General features: G+C 34.0%; 1 protein-coding gene across 1 annotated transcript; it reads right to left on the reverse strand.

Annotated features, from left to right (window-relative positions):
- Positions 1–216: 216 nt before the first annotated feature.
- LOC141812623 (DNA mismatch repair protein MSH7) lies at positions 217–16982 on the reverse strand. The gene is made up of 17 exons (XM_074700634.1): positions 16642–16982; positions 14971–15502; positions 14626–14721; positions 14047–14102; positions 9922–9988; positions 6432–6527; positions 5279–5410; positions 5171–5204; positions 5042–5089; positions 4043–4242; positions 3664–3790; positions 3269–3546; positions 2368–2553; positions 1844–2257; positions 1664–1760; positions 1445–1572; positions 217–837 (listed from the first exon to the last, which is right to left on the reverse strand). Exons 1-17 carry the CDS (start codon positions 16980–16982, stop codon positions 370–372), a joined length of 3300 nt encoding a protein of 1099 aa, XP_074556735.1. The 3' UTR covers positions 217–369.
- Positions 16983–17156: the final 174 nt, after the last annotated feature.

Consider the following 17156-nt stretch of genomic DNA (forward strand, 5'->3'; position numbering starts at 1 on the left):
TTTATCATTTTTTTTATATTGTAATTGTCCAATAAAAAAGACAGACTAATCATCCAACATATTTAAAATCATTCCAATTCCTCATCATTCGAATCTATCCACCTGATCCAGGTTCAGGCCAAACTATTAGTTGAATGATATCCAAGGCATCACCATACAATTTCTTGCTATAAACAAAAATGGCCCTTTCCGACGACAAAGTTATCGGTAAAAACCAAAAAAAAAAAAAACATTGCTTAACACTTGAGTTTAGCTAAGGGTTAAAAAAGCCGTGAACTGCATCTATGCACAAAAACGCTTTCAGATGCCTTGCCAGAAATCTATTCAAATATGAATACATGTCGAATAAGATTTTATGATCGGAAGCCACTACCTCAGTTTATAAAAGCTCCTCAATTCGTGCCACAGACAAAGCAAAGTATCAGATACGTCTTCATCACCCAAACTTACACTGGGCTTTGAAATACCGCAGAGTGATTTCAGCCATTCCTCGTGCAGGGTGGAGAACTCAGACCTGGCCTCACTTGACTTGAAATTTCGACTGATGAGCTGTTTCATCTTTTGGCCAGCGCTCGCGGCAGCTTCAACGACTTCCTTAGGGAGGCCTGCCATTAAAGCAACTTGCAGGCCATAGCTCTCCGAGCAAGCACCGGCAGCAAGTTTGTAGAGAAAGACCAGATTATTCCTCGGGGAAGAGACTCCATCTCCCACGTCGAAAGCACAGGCCATGTGCTGCAGGCTTACACGAGGGTGTGATCCAAATTCTTTAGTAAGTGGATGGTAGTGGGTAGCAAACAGCAACCTGCAGCAAACTTTTTCCAAGAGATGGCGAAACACCTATTGAGGCACCATGCATATTAAACCGATCAGGTCGAGGAAAAAAATAATAAAAAAACATAGAAATCAACAACACCCAGAATTTGGACAGGGTTTCGAAAAAATCCATTGTCCAACGTTCGAAATGAAAAGGGTACCGATACCAGGATAAAAATGCAAGAATCATCAACTAATAAGCAGAATGAAAAAAGATTACTTCTCTAATCTATTAGACAAGATATCCCACCTTTATAAAACATAATTGCATAAGGCGGACATGGCAGACATGTGAACTCTAAATTACCCCTAGTACGTTGAATATGGGTACATACATTTTACTAATTGCAAAATAATGATAAAAATTGAGATGGATGTTCCGTGCGCAAAAACCAGAAACATATGGACAACCGAAGAAAAAGATCCAAAGCTCAGACTCGCTATTTCTAGCCTTTTGGTAATTTAAAACAAACAATCCTATCAAGGAATTAATATAATTTTTCTACTATTAATTCAAACAAAATCTAAACTATTAAAAAGTGGCATCTACTTTAGACTCTTCTTGTCTAATGAGATTAAATTGGCTTTCCCTACTTATGCATGTAGGCACACAAGAAAGAAAAACACTTACAGCATAGGCAATCGCATAACCATCAAATGTGCTTGTTCCTCGACCAAGCTCATCAAGCAAAACAAGAGAATCTTTGGTAGCATTCTGAAGAACTGATGCTGTTTCTGAGCACTCAACATAGAATGTGCCTAACGGAAAACCAATTTAAAAGATTAGTATAGATAGCATGCTCTATGTAGCATGAGAAAATTTACAAGAATAAAAATATGAGGCACTAACTTTCACCAGACATGATTCGATCAGTTGCACCAAGACGTGTAAAGATGGTATCAACAGGAGATAACACACATTCTTCACAAGGTACAAAGCAACCTAGCTGCAAACAAGAAACCATGGAGATGAAGAGATACATTTTAATGCTTCAAGTAACATATGCACAGGTGAATTTCCTCTAGTAACCTGGGCCAAAATAACAGCTAGGCATGTCGCTCGCAACAATGTTGATTTTCCACCCATATTTGGTCCAGTCAGCAACAATGCACAAGGATGACAACTTTTTGAGTCATTTCCAAGGTGTATCTCATTAGGAACCAGATCATTCCCATTACCTGAAACAGCATATGGATGCCACAAACCTTTCATGTGAAGCATCGGACCATCCTTATCTTTGGCTAAATTTGGTGAATATGCATTCACTAAAAGGATAGGCCTACTCATAGGCAAAAATGATGAAATTGATGCTCTAGCAAATGACTGAAGCACATCAATACAATTAAGTGCATTGATGACCTGAGACCATTCAATAGCCTTCCCAGAAAATAACTCAACTAGGACAGCTAAAGTTTCAGCATCAGAATCTTTGACAATGTGATCCTAACAATTTAGCACCATGTATAAAGTCAAATCACAACATTAAACTTAGTGGCAACAAGTTAATTGCATTCTTAAACTGAGGTATGCCAAATCCAGAGTTGATGACAAACCTGATAATGTGGAAAGTCATCCTCCAAAGCTATTTCAAACTGGTTAAGCAGATCATCAAGGCTGCTGAGGTTTGGAATATTTACAAACAATGATATTGACGGCATTCCGTGATCTTCTTTCCTTAACATATTTAACAATTCTAATCCAATTCGAAGCCCCTTAACAAGAAATCCAAATGTTTTAATCTGAAATAAAGGGTAAGGTATAAGTGTCCAGCACCTCAGTATTGTATATGTTACCAAGTATGAAATGTTCATACAATCTCCGAGAAAAATTTTCATCCTATTCATCGTTAAATAACAGATTATACCATTGTTTATTAAATTAGTCTATGAATTTGCCGTAAGCATCGTCAAAGATTTGCCAGTAAATCATTTTTCAACTGGAACAAGCATGATCACAAAAACAAACCCTAGAAACAAGTATCATTGGATCAAGGTTGACAACAACCTTACTCATATCACCCTGAAGTAAATTCTTTAATGTCATGATAAATGGTAGTGTATGATGCAATCAGAGTGAACCAGCTTTGCATCTTGATAAAGCTAAGGGACAACAGATCAAATTCCATGACAAATTTTTGCCTACTGCTAGAGGAATCTATTCAAAGGACAAACATACAAAATGTTAATCAATAAGACTCTCCTCTTATTAACATGCAAAATGGTAACCCATGATCACTCAAATATGAGTACCTGAGGGTTCTCATTGCTGTCTATTCTACAAAAAAAAAAAAAAAACAGAGTTCTTCTCAAATGATGCTCAAGTCAAAAGCATTTAGCATATCTTCTACTTGCTGCAATGTTCATCTTCTAGTATTAAATGACATCTAAACTATAATTTAATAAAATAATTTTTAATCATGACAAGATGGGAACTGTAAGGACCAAGATGATGTACCCGCTGCTTCAGTATCCTATCTCCAACAAATGGCAAAAGTAGCATGGATGATGAACCTACAGTAGACCTGACTCGTCCAAGTAATCTCTCAAGATCTGGAATTCTAGTCAGATAACTAGCTATCAAGGAGATTATCTCTGAATTCTTTATGAATCCCTCCACTACATCAAGCCGTTGATTGATACCAGTAATATCTCTCAAAGGATGGCAGATCCACCTTCTCAAAAGCCGTTTACCAGATGCAGTTAAGCAATGGTCAAGATGCTTATATAATGTGCCTAGAATTACCACATTCAAACACAATTAGGTAACAGGAAGGCATACATGCATGTAATGATAATATGAGTTTCTCAAGCAAAGAATCAAAAGTTAAGCTAAAAATCATGACCATTCACCTGACAAGCCGCCATCAACATTATTGCTGAAAATCTCAAGATTAAGTAGAGTCTGGCCATCCATCCTCAAATAATTTTTATACACATGGTAAGAAAAGAGTTCTCCATTGCGTAAAGTATCATCTAACTGATTCCAAAAATATTAATAATCAGAACAAAATAATAACCTCAAGAACCAAAGTCAGGGAAATATTAAACAGGAAAACAAACCTACTATGGTTGATAATTATAGAACCACAGTGGGCTTCATAGTTTCCAATTAGTTTGAAAATCATAATAACTAATTATCCTCTAATACAATCAAGTCAAATCAAATTTTTAGATTGTCACAGATAAGGATAGTGTCAAAATAAACAAACTAAGAATTTTCTACTCTCACCATTAGTCTTGATAGGTGAGTAATAAGCCCACCAAGAGCACATAAAACAAGGTCACAGTTCACAAAACCATCAATTGCTGAAAACCATGGCTTAGAAGATCCTTTGAAGTATCCTTTAGAACTAGCCAACTTCATAACTTCACTTGAATCTAGAAAATCTACACCAGGAGTTGCGGCAGTCAATTGTATTTTCATTGAACCTGCACTTCAAAGAGGCAATGGTGATTATATTATTATCATTTTCTGCCAATGTTTTACTAACAAAAGGAAGCATCACTCCAATACATTGACTTAGATAACTTTGTTATAGTCCATGTGCAATATTTTGACACCAAAAGTGCAAACAATTTGGAACATTTTCTCAAAGCATCCATCCAGTTTCAATTGTCTTCCATCTTTCTCCAGCGATATAAATACAAACTTCAACCACAAACCTCAATTCATATTTAATGCAATATTTTATTTGCTCATCACTATAAACTAAAAAATATATATTTTTGCTAACAGTACTAGCCACATGATCCAACCAATGCAGTGCATTCATTCACTAAGAACAATGGAGCCATGAAGTTAATCTAGAGAATAGAAACATGTGGCATAGGTGACCAAAACATTGTTAAATCAAAAGACAAACATTAGAAGTTGATATAGATTCAAAGAAAATGCTAGAATACGAGTTGCTAGACAAATTTTAACATTCATAAGAATTGTAAATGTTTCTAATGTTAAGCCATGTTATCCAACTATAACCAAAAACTAGGATTATATCAGACAGTGGATTTAATTGATTTAACAACTAGCACCAAATGGAAGTGGATAAACGAGCTCATGTAATTAACCCAAAATTCAAAGCACTGTTCTAACAAACAGAATCCTGTATACCAAAATTAATTAATCTAGTGTATATCATCTTCCACAATAGAAGTTCATCCATTTTCTACTTTCAATAAGTTAGTTTTCCTCAAGAAAGTTTCCAAGTAAATGTCTTTACATGCTTACCTGCTGAAGCATATTTTTTAAGTGCAACACGAGTTGCTTCTGAGAGTCCTGAAATAATCACAATAAGAATTTCAAAGTCATTGAAAAAAGATAACAGATATATAAATGAATTCCCATGTATATTCATACCAGATCTTTCATGGATAATTTCTTTTGGTGAAATCTGCAAAGCTTAATTGGTTAAAAATGAACACAAAATGGGAAACCTAAGATAACTAGATGAAGAGACAAGCTTACTTGCACTAGCAAAGCCCCAAGTGCAGCACAAGTTTTATCATCAGAAATGGAACCCACCCAACATTTTAATGAAGCATTATCAAGGAAGGCAAATCCATAAAAAATAGAACCATCCTTAGAACCACAATCTCCCTAAATCACAAATACAAAATTAAATTAAACATGGTATCTTGGTTAAAGGTCATGAAGTGGAAGAAATGAGTTCATACAGTAATATATCCTGCTAGGCAAAGCATTGTGAATATGATCAGTACATATCCCAGATTCTTAGTATAATATGATCACTATTTCACATAAAACTTGGTGGTGAATTGTATGCTTTAGAAGAATGAAATTGGTACAAATTTTTTATTTCTATAACAAATCACCAGAGACCAATCTCCCAAAATCACGAATACAAAATTAAATTAAACATGGTATCTTAGCAACATGTCATGAAGTGGAAGAAATGAGTTCATACAATAATACATCCTGCTAGGCAAAGCATTGTTAATATGCTCAGTAGATATCTCATATTCACATAAAACATCATGGTGAATTGTATGCTTTATAAGAATGTAAGTGGTATGAATCTTTGGATTTCCGCAACAAATCACCAGCAAACAGTAACAATAAATTGGTATTAGTAGTCAGCTACAGATTCTTGAGCCATGTTGCTTAAGCAACTAAGCTAGTCCACTGACCATTACCAGTTTACTACATGTTGCACGCCATAGACAACCTCATAACATCATCCACCATTTCCATATTTGTATGTATTTTATAGTTGCCACAACATGAATACATTTCAAGGTTATCCATTTCATAACTTAGTAAGGATTTCTCCTTGTAAGATTCTGGTGTTCAAACCAACACATTATCCAAGTTGTTGTCAATATTAAGTTTTACAACCTCTTGCCTGCTTCCTTTTGCAGTGAAATCCATAATAAAATAAAACAACAATATTGCTTCTATTGCAGGAACTTGATGGTAACTTTTCATTTCTGACAAAGTTTAAAGGTTATAGTTGAAATAAATCAAGGAACATATGGAAGATCTGTGCCTTAAACATAAGCCACAGATTAATTGGAGGGGAGGTAATGAAGTTTCAGTGAACATTTTCACTTAACAGCCTGTTGAAATAAGATTCAGCAAACTCAAGATGCATGCAAACCTCTTTCAGAGCAAGGAGGTGAACTGCTTCTGGTTCCATAGTGCCATCACTTAGTGTGCAAGGAGTTGATACATTTACCAGTTTTCTTTGGATGACCTGGATAAAAGACATTTAAGAAGCTGAATCAGTTTTGTGTGAAATTTACACAACATATAAGCATACACAACCACAATTATATAAGTTCATATAAAAAAATACACAAATTAAGTTGGTATGATATGATTTATGCTGATCAGTGAAAATTAGTTAGACAATAAAGTTGGCTGTGGATACACCTGCAATTCAACTTGAAGTAAATAAAAAATAAAAAACTTAAAAACCAAAGTTGCAGTACAAGTATCACTGAGTTTCGATACAATGCAATGAAAAATGGGGACCAGCATGGCCTGTGATTCTCTACAAGACAACACATCTAAGAAACAATGGTATAGCACAAGGTGACACAACAGGGTTTTAAAATCACCACAGAGACCTTGGTCTAGATCATCCACTGAACAGGCAATTGTTTTGATATGATCCAAGCTCTTCAAGTATCTACCTATTGGATGCAATGTGCTGCTCTTAGCATGCTAGATCAAGTACGTAGAGAACTTTCTTATATATGTGAATCTCGAATGCATATTGATTAACAGCACAAATGGATTTTATAATGTTGATTTATAGAAGGTATTGCAAATTGTTGTAGCTACCTTGTAGTTATTGCTGTTATTATTCACAAGATACTCTGCATGTATGAGAGTTTAACTCTCGAACTAAAGAGCTTATAGATTAGATGAAAAATATCGCTCCTCCAATGAATGTCCTACTAGACCAATGTCTCCTCTGTGATTTGAGATGGTTGAACCTAACAATGATGGTGAGAAGCCTTGTGCTGATGTACCACACACTTACATGAAGGATCATTAGCCTTTGTATGATGTGGCATGTGGCTATTTAAAAAACTGCATACATTTTGACTTGTCAAAATCAAATGATTGTCAATTCATATTTCACGATATGATAAATTTCACATATAAACCATACTATTCTTACATATGAATCATATGTGGAAAAAAAACCATAATTGATACATTAAGAATCTTATTTTATTCGATTCTTAAAAAAAGAAGAAATTCTATTAAATGTTAAATTAACCGACTAAAGAGAAACAAATTTTTACGCTTATAATAATAGTTGCTGGTTGTTGTTGATTAGAAATGGTTGCTGGTTGCTTCTGTTTAGAAAGTAACAGAACAGAAAAGGAGAAAAGAGAAATAAAAGAGAGAGAAGGAAAAGGAAGAGAAGAAGAAAAAAGAAAGTTAAGCTTTTGAATTTTGAAGAAGGAATTAATGGTTTGGAACAATAGAAGTTATCCTTTGAATTTCTAAGAGAAAGGGTAGGAATTTATCTTGCTTATTATTAAGTAAACCTCCTCCCTAACCTTGGAATCATGAGTATACCAAGGTTGATAATAAGGTTTTTCCTATATCATTATATTTTTAATTAGCTTCTAAATTTATTTTCTAGGGCAAATTGAATACGTTTGAAATCTTCGAGAGGAACCTTAAAAGATCTATCAGCAAACTTCTCGTGTAAGGTAAGAGTTATTCTAGCATGTGATCATGTTTTAAGTGATGTGTGTATATGCATATTTATCTGTGTGTATATATTATTGTTTGTGATTTAGTTTATGAAGTCAATAACATAACTTTTGAACATGTGATTTACTGTTGGTATAACTGTGATATTAACATTAAGTTCGGGAATACATGACTAACTAACCAATATTAAAGTGAAGGTTGTGGGATGGACCCACCACTGGGGATTATGCATTGGACATGTCGACATGGTTTTGTTATATAGAACTAATTCTATTCGAGCTATATGGTCTTTATGGACTGAGTCACAAGGGTTAAGTGTCACAATTTTGGACTTGTGTTACTAAGTAATTGTGGTCGTAATCTAGGCATAAGATAGTATGCAAATTGTTTATGTGTTATTTCAATTATTAATCATTTCTTTTTAAATAAAAGTATCCGTACTTTAAGTGACACTAGGCTAGAAAGGTTTTGAGAAAAATTGTTCCTTAGATTTGTAAAGATTTTGTAAGAAATTATCTAGTAAATGATTTACATAAAAATCATATATGTCATGTGGCCTTGCATATTGCTAATCTATTGAGCAAGTATGTGGCATTCTAGAACATACTATAGTTGGGGTGTGAGAAGTACATAATGTTTGTACTAGATAATTTGTATAGTATAATGTTTTACCTTAGGGATCATTTTGAAAGGCCTAACAATTTAGTGTGCTTCTGAAAATGTAAAAGTTTAAGGAACATTTTTTAAAAATTAGCGAATATTGGGATGTTAGTTAAACTTTCTAAACATATAGTTTTTGTTTTGTTTTTGAAAATTTCCTGATTATAACCCTAATTGGCTCTTGCTCTTCTTCATTCTCCCCCATCACCCAACACAAATCAGCCTCTCCCCCTCCCCTTTCAAAGTGAAAAACCACGAAATCTCCTTCCTCTTCCTTTCCCATCAACACAGAGAATCAAAAATATAAACACTTTAACAAAATTTTACTGATAACAACCCTAATAAAGCTATTCCTTGGTTCATTTATAGTTGTTTATGTGTGTCAAGCAACTAATAGTTAGGCTTTTTGTTTCTTTTACAAAAATAAGAATAATATTGGACATATATGAGGAAGGAAAGCTAGTTATGAGAAAAATTTAACTAAATCGTGATTGTTGTAAATCAAACACCTCCTTGACTAAAAAGAGTACAATATCAAAATTGAACCTTCTTGTCCGATGGAAAGAATGAACAAGAGGAAGATCATAAGTCATCAAAAGTCAAGTTCTTGAGCAGAGGAGAATAGTGAATAATAAAGACAGTTAAAATAAAATTGATGATGAGTCCAAGATATCATTTTATTTCATTTCCAGTGGGTTAAAATGTTTTATGACTTTCTACTTATCAATCCATTTTACAAAAATCCTCATGAGATTCACTTATTGACACTATATTGTTTCAATCATTCAATCCAACTTCTATTTTTTAAGTTCTCTTCTCTGTCGTTAGATAGCCAAGCACAAAACACCATCAGATAGTTAACTGAGGCACACATATTTATTCTCACAATGCATCAATCCTTGTGAGATCGTTGATCGAGGCACATGGATCATGAACATTTTAGGTAACTTAATCTCCATGATAATTGTGTAAGTCATCGTGCACTTCAGAAGTTATTGCTTTTGTGTTTCTCATTCTAGACCCTTGATGACATAGCATGATCCATCTTATTGTCAAAGGTTTTTATTGCAACATATAACACATCATTTTTTATATAATTTCATCATAATATGGCTCTTATACTCCCCATTCATGTATGCTTTCTGTAATGAAATGATTCTAATCAACATAAGATAAGAATGCAAATATCACTATCTAGAATAAAGATGCAAGACGAATAAGAAAGTCAATAAATTGCAAGAATTACTTACAGCAGATGCTCCTCTAGCTTTTGCTTGTTCTGAGGTCTCAAGTTGTTCCATCCGTCCAACTTTGTATCTAGGTTCAGAATGCAAATTAAACAGACTAAAAACACAATGTGAACAGTGCTAGTGTCAATGCTGAAATATTGGATGGAATATGTTATCTATGTTAAATACTAAATTTTTATTAAAAACCCACAAAATAAATTTAAAAAAATGCTGAATTTATTTTTAAAATAAAATAAAATAAATCAAACTAATCCATTAAAAATAGAATTTGGGTGTCAAGTTGAGATCGAATTGGATTTGGATTGAACTCATCAGGTAAACTAGTGATTGGAGTTATGTGAGTTTGAACCGAGGTTGATTTGGATTTATTTCAGCCAATTTGGCTAACTAAATATTAAGTACCATAAAATAGGTTCAATCAATTTAAAACGATAAGGGAATTTTTTGAGAAGTTAGGGATAATATTCTTTCTTCCTCTTTCTCTTCTCTCTTCCTCATTCTCATTCTTTTTCTCTCCCACATGGCTTCCTCTCACATTGCATGCATCAAAAAAAAATGATAATCCCAGTCAGTCTCATGGACTCAATCCCTGAGGGTAACCGGCCCAATCCCACGGAAGTTTCCCACCGGCCACCAGGGTAAATCGGGAAGCGCACACAGCAGTCAACCCAGATGCCCAGCATCCTTTGATTGCGATCCCCATTTGGAGGAAAATTCCTGCAAATACGCCGTTGCTGGGGATCGAACCGCGGGTGTCTGGGTCACAACCTGGATGTCCTACCGCGGCACCATGGCCCCGGGGACACATTGCATGCATCAAAGCCTTTCCACACGTCGGTTTCCTCTGTTCCTTCTTCCATCTTCCTACTTCCTTCAACAATAGCACCTCTCCTACCCTTTTTTCTTCTTCTTTTTCTTCCTTTTCCTCCTCTTGCAGCAACACCAACACATTCTTCTTCTTTCTCTCCTCTCTCTTGTTCTCATCCTCACGCAGCCACCCATCACTGCCACAACAGCCTCTGCCACCACTTGAGAGAGAAGGACAGCAGATGTTGCCCTCCACTCCCTCTTCCTTTCCCCTTTCACTGTTTCCCTCATTTTACAAAATCGATAGAGAAATTGGAGTGGAAAAAAAGCCATCATCGACTTCCTTTCCCCTTTCCTTCTCTTTCTCTTCGCTCCTCTTGCTTCTCGGATATTTGTAGCCACTAGGTGACCACTTTTAGTCAAGCCAAGGGTATTCGTTGATTCTCCTCATTTTCTAAACCTTCAATATCGTCATTTAATGATGGTGTTGTTGTATGCCAGCTTGTTAAAGGTAGGGCTATAAATGAACCGGACGTTCATAAGCAACCTTAGTGTTTGGTTCGCTCACTTATGTTCATTCAATAATAAAAGAATATATAAAATAACCAAACTTTGGCACAAGGGTAAAGTTACTGCTATATGACCTAGTGGTCACAAGTTCGAGTAGTGAAAATAGTCTTTCACAATGCAGGATAAGGCTGCGTACAATAGACCCTTTCTCGGGATCCTATATTGGTAAGAGTTTCGTGCACCAGACTACCCTTTATATAAAATAAACAAACCTAAACACTAGTAAGCTTGGTTCATTAACATGCATGAGCAATTTATTAATAAACTTATTTAAGTATGATTTAATTATAAATGTATTTCTTCATTTTTTTATTCAAATACATAAAATTTATAAATTTTTATAATCTAAAATTATTCATAGTGTGTTAAAAATAAGAAAATAATATAGGATTCAAGAATTAAATAAATGTTTAATTAATTTATAAGGCCAACAATATTGTTAATTGAGCTCCATAAAAAACTAGAGCTTGATAGTATTTTTAATAACCAAGCTTGAACAAGCTTGATAAGTATATTAAACTAAGCTTAGCTCATTTATACCCCTAATTAAAGTAAGGATTGGTAAATCACTATATGTTGATATCAAAAAATAATTATTATTTTGGATTAATCATGATGCATTACTTAGCCTTGATTTAGCTAAGTGTTTCATATCAACGAAACTCCTATAATCTTCCATCAATCGGGAAAAATTATAAAGGTAGACAATTTATTTTATTTGTTATACTTCTATTTTAGGTTGTCGTGTCTAGTTAGGATGAAAATTAAATTATTATTCGATAGTGGTAGGTGTCTCATTTAAAATTTAAAATTTTATCAAGGTAGCAAATCAAGATTTGATCCATTGACTTCAAAATTTAGTAAATTTTTATATTTTTGTCATTATTATTAGAGATTTATTTTGAATTTTTTGAGTTATTTTCATATTTTATTTGTAGATACAAATTTGTGTATAGCACCCTAACTTGCAAACACTTAGAATTTTTGCTCTACATAGAGGCTATAAAATTCATCCTTAGACTCATAAATATTTTTCTTGTGCATGAATAGATAGTTAAAATGAATTACATATATACTTCTACAATTGTTTTTATAATAAGGATTAAAATAATATTTTTAAAAAAAATATTAAATGGGTTTTACAACAATTAAACTATTGGGGGTAAATAATTGATAATCTTCCATGTTCACATGGGGATTAATATAGGTTGGGTTATTTAAAAAATTAATATACTCTAAATTACTCTTCAGTTGATACTTATCATTAGATATGCTTTACCTTTTATGATTTCCTTTTATGATTTCCATTTTACCATCTATCATTTCTATTGATTTAGATGTTGAGACCTATACTTTGATAATATATACTTCATAGCTAGAGAACACTTGATAACATATAGTAAATTAGCATAATTGATAAGAAAAGGTTCATTTAGATTAGTTGTTTAGACTACTTAAATTATAAACCATTATAGTAAAACTATAATGAAACAACAATGATTTTTAGAGAAAAGAAATACTAAAAAGTGAAAACTCGGAGACTAGTCTTATATTAGAGTACCTTACCACCCACAAGAGGATGTGGTAGTGAGCAATTGTAGTCAGTAATTATTTGTGCGAAGATGCTATATTATTGTATCCTACTGGTGAAGACTTTCAGCCCTTATGTGAGATGACGTTACATTTGCTCTAGTAATTCACTTCTTGATTGATTGACATGGTTTTCTCAAGATTCATTGTTGGTGATAGGTATAGAATTAGTGACTAAATGATGATGATTAAAAGTATATTATATGGTAAAAGGACAACTGAAGATAATTTAGAGATACAATAGTAACTCTAAATAATAATTGAACAAAAAAAAATAAATATAGTTGATTAAATATATATAGATATATATATATATATATATATACATTAAAGAACTAAAAAATTAGAATTCAAAGTTGTAATATAAAATTTAGACTTGCTTCATTTTCTTGACCTATTAAATTCATTCACATTTTCCAAATTACCCACTTAGCAAATTTAGACCAAAAAAGACTTGATTAGCAATAATAAAATAAAATAAAATTTATTTAAATATAAATGATAATATAATAGAGGATATAGCTCAATGGCGTAGAAGGATCTGTATAGCCAACCACCTAGTGGAATAAGGCTTGGTTGTTGTTATTGTTGTACCCACTTAACAAATTTGTGTTTACTTTCTATTTTTCTTTAGCCTTAAATTTTGCAAACAAAGGTAGCATTTTGATATTTTAGTTCGTTTCAGTTAGCATTTAAAGTTACTCAAAGATTTCAACGTGCTATTCTGGGGTTGGTTCTTATTTTATAATACTTTTGTTCAAGCTTATAATGTTTTTGCACTGTACAATTTTACTATATTTTTAGAAAATAAAACATAAATCAATAAAGTTTATTGACCTTAATTATTTGGAGTTAGTAATTGGCTATTTGCTCTTGGTTCCATTTTATCACACTGTGACTCCCGGGGTGTGGCAATCTTAGTCACCTATATCTACAAGTTGCAAGTTGAAAATAACAAGATACAGGACTAACAAAGTTTTTGATTGTGTGGATATTGCAACTACTTATGAAATTTGTCTGCCTTAGACGCAAATAATTGTAGCTAATTTGGTCAGCAAGATCATAATCATGAACAAGTGATTTTGTTATGCACCATGCAAAATTGCTCCAGTAATTGTAACAAGGCAAGACAGAAGCATGATAAGCTTATTTTCTTACCCCCTGGAAGTGAGTTTCTGAACAGCATCATCTATTCCAGCCTCTGAAACACCAACCTGTTCAACAGCGTGGAATTTCAAATGTGAAACAGATTTTTCTGCAAATATTGCTGACAAGACATGAATATCATTTAGTCAAGTATGCCAATCTTAATTAAATGTTCAATAGATCCCTCAATGAAGATCAGATGTAATTTACCTTTCTAGTTAAACACTAATGAAATTAGTTAATGATCATGTCTCACATATTTGAAAGGCAAGAATGATGTAGCAAAACCTCAAAGATCCATATGAATGCATAAACAGCAAAAATGTGAATTTAATGTGGAAAATTCAAAAGACAACAACAAGAAAGAAACAACAAGAAAGCTAGAAAGCTAATCCCACAGCACAAACGGAGGATGGAGAAAGAGGCATTGAATTGAAGAATGGAAGAGTCAATGACTGATGATAAAGCTAAAGGAAAACTCAACCTGGATCGACTATTTACACAATACCAAAGTTTCTGTATTTCATTAAGTCAAAAAAAAAAAAACAAAGATGACTGTGACATAAAGAAAGATTCAGATAGTCAACTAACCTGTCTGCATTTACCGACACCACTAATGGTCATTTTCCAGTCAAGTTCTCTTTGTCCAATCTCAGCATCCAACTCATATAACTCATAAAACTTGCCCTGAAATAGGAAGAAATAAAACATGATTTGTTAGAAACTAGTAACAAATCACTAACTTCTAGAAAACTGCCAGATTTAATTAGCAGTACAAACTCAAAACATAGCAACACAATCATGATACTGAATATTTTAAATTTTTAAAACACAAAGAAACATCAAAATAATTCATCTTAGAATATATTCCTGGAGATGTTAGGATCAAGATCTCATGATAGTAGTTAGTAGATAGTAGATACTACAGGAACATACCACTTTAAAGAAAATGACAACATCCATATATTGACATTTCACACTCCAATATTGCCTTTGTGATGCCGACATTCTCTTCAATGCATCAGGTGGAATATACAGGGTTCTCTTGTCATAAAATGGATCACTTGGTCTCCTTCCATTTGCATCTCTAATTTTAGAAGGAACGAGCCACTCAAATTTGCTACTTGTACTTTCACATGAATTCTCTGGGATTTTCTTTTCAGTAACAGTCTTGCCTATTGGCTTAAACCTTTTGTTAGGACCAAACATAGAAGAAACTTGCTTGTCAGAATCAGAAGGATCCAGTTGAATTCTCTTGAAAAGTGGAACATGAGGGCGCACAGCAGGAGTTTCTGGCCCTAGAACATCTAAATCACATTCAGAATACAGAGGTCCCAATCCATCATAACTCTTCTTAAATGCTGAAACATGTTTGGCTGAGCATTTATCATCAGGAGTTCTATCTTTCACACTTTTCTCAGTGGAATCATTGGGGTGACAAATAAACGAACCACAGCAATCTTGGTTCCTGAAGACCAAAGAAAGGGCAAAGTTATGAAAAATCTTAGCACGCTTCTCTAAAACATTAGTGCATTTAAGAAGAAAATAGTTCGGATTTTCAAACGAATTCCTTAAGGTCATCACAAATCCAAGTCCCAATTTATCAAAATAAATATGCTAAGAAAATTTGGGGAAACATTCAAGCTAGCTCAAATGGTTAGGAGAACTACATAATATCAATAAGTGCAGTGCAAAACCTTGTCTGACATGATCCATATCGTAAAAGTAAAACTATAATAATGCCTTTAGTTGGGAAATTATCACTTTTGTGTAGGAATCATATAGAGGAGAAACAACAAAATAGCATCACTGTGCAATAAGTTAGACTTAGTTGTTAGCACCACTAGCATCCAAGTAGAAACACATAATCACAGTGTTGCAAGGCAAGAAAATCTGTTGAAACAAGTTTTAATTAACATATTTTATAGGCAAATCCACAAAAAATAAATAATAAATAAACTAAATAGAATTTGCACAAAAGTACATAGGGGTATTTAGAACATATAGGTAGAAAAGAGTAAAGTTCAAACATAGTTGCCAACGACTATTCAAAACACCAGACAGTAAAAGAACATTACTCTCAGGTTCCCTCATCCTCTGTTTCAATTAACAAACCTGCAGCAGGTTACATATTTCTTCTTGGCCACGATAGGATCAATAGAACAAAATGCTAGCATTTTTAACTAGCAGGAGTCATCCAGAAATGTATCTAAATACCCATGGAAATAAATGTAAAGCTATCTACTAGACTTAGATGCTACGTTGATGTGGATTTTCTGTATGAATGTTCCTCGGCTTTTTTGCCTATTGGCTCTCCGTTAAACTCCTCCTGTACATACATACACAACATTCAAATATGTTCTCTATATCCCCTATCTTCTACATGTAAAAATGATTTAAGATAAGTGAAAGGCCAGTTCGTTGCCATTGGAATAGCTAAACGGTAAATCTAAAACCGATGAAAAAGTCCTAGCAATACAAGGAATGCATTCAGCCACCTAAATCAAATTTGTGTGAGCCTTAAATCCAGTTAAACCAGAGAGAAATTCACCAAAAGACTTCATGATCCAGATGAACCAAAGACATAAATCGGTAAACATTTCGTACGTATACCCATTACTGGAGCATCCGGATTTGTCTTCCTTCACGAATTTGCCCATGATGCTCGAAAAATGATTAGCTCTTCGATCGCCATCATTGACAGCCACCGGAATCCCTGCCGACAAGACTTGACGCCGAATCTTTTGAGACGAAGCATCAGTTCCTCCGATCTCATCGGAGGTTTCCTTGGAGTTGTTCTTTGACTCTAACGGGGTTGGGTGCGGGGCTTTCTTAGGCTGAAGTGAGTGGCGAATCGCGTCCGGAGAAGGATTGGGGACGCCGGATCCTTCATTCCCCGGCGTGACTTTTTGGAGGAAAGAGAAGAGTGAGGTCTGGCGGTGCTGCATCGTACTCTGCGAGTGGGAGTGGAAGGAGAGAGAGAGAGCGACGGAGGGAGATAAACAGGTGAAGGCAAAATTAGGGTGGTGTCACAATATATAGGCAGGGATTGTAGGTTAATTTTGGCGGTCTATGCAAAATCTTTAGTCGAAACGTTACAATTTTTTTTTAATCCAATAATC

This window comes from Curcuma longa, chromosome 19, assembly GCF_044706935.1.
Source record: "Curcuma longa cultivar G26 ecotype Majalengka, Jawa Barat chromosome 19, ITB_CL_G26_1.1, whole genome shotgun sequence".
In the NCBI taxonomy this organism is placed as follows: Eukaryota; Viridiplantae; Streptophyta; class Magnoliopsida; order Zingiberales; family Zingiberaceae; genus Curcuma; species Curcuma longa.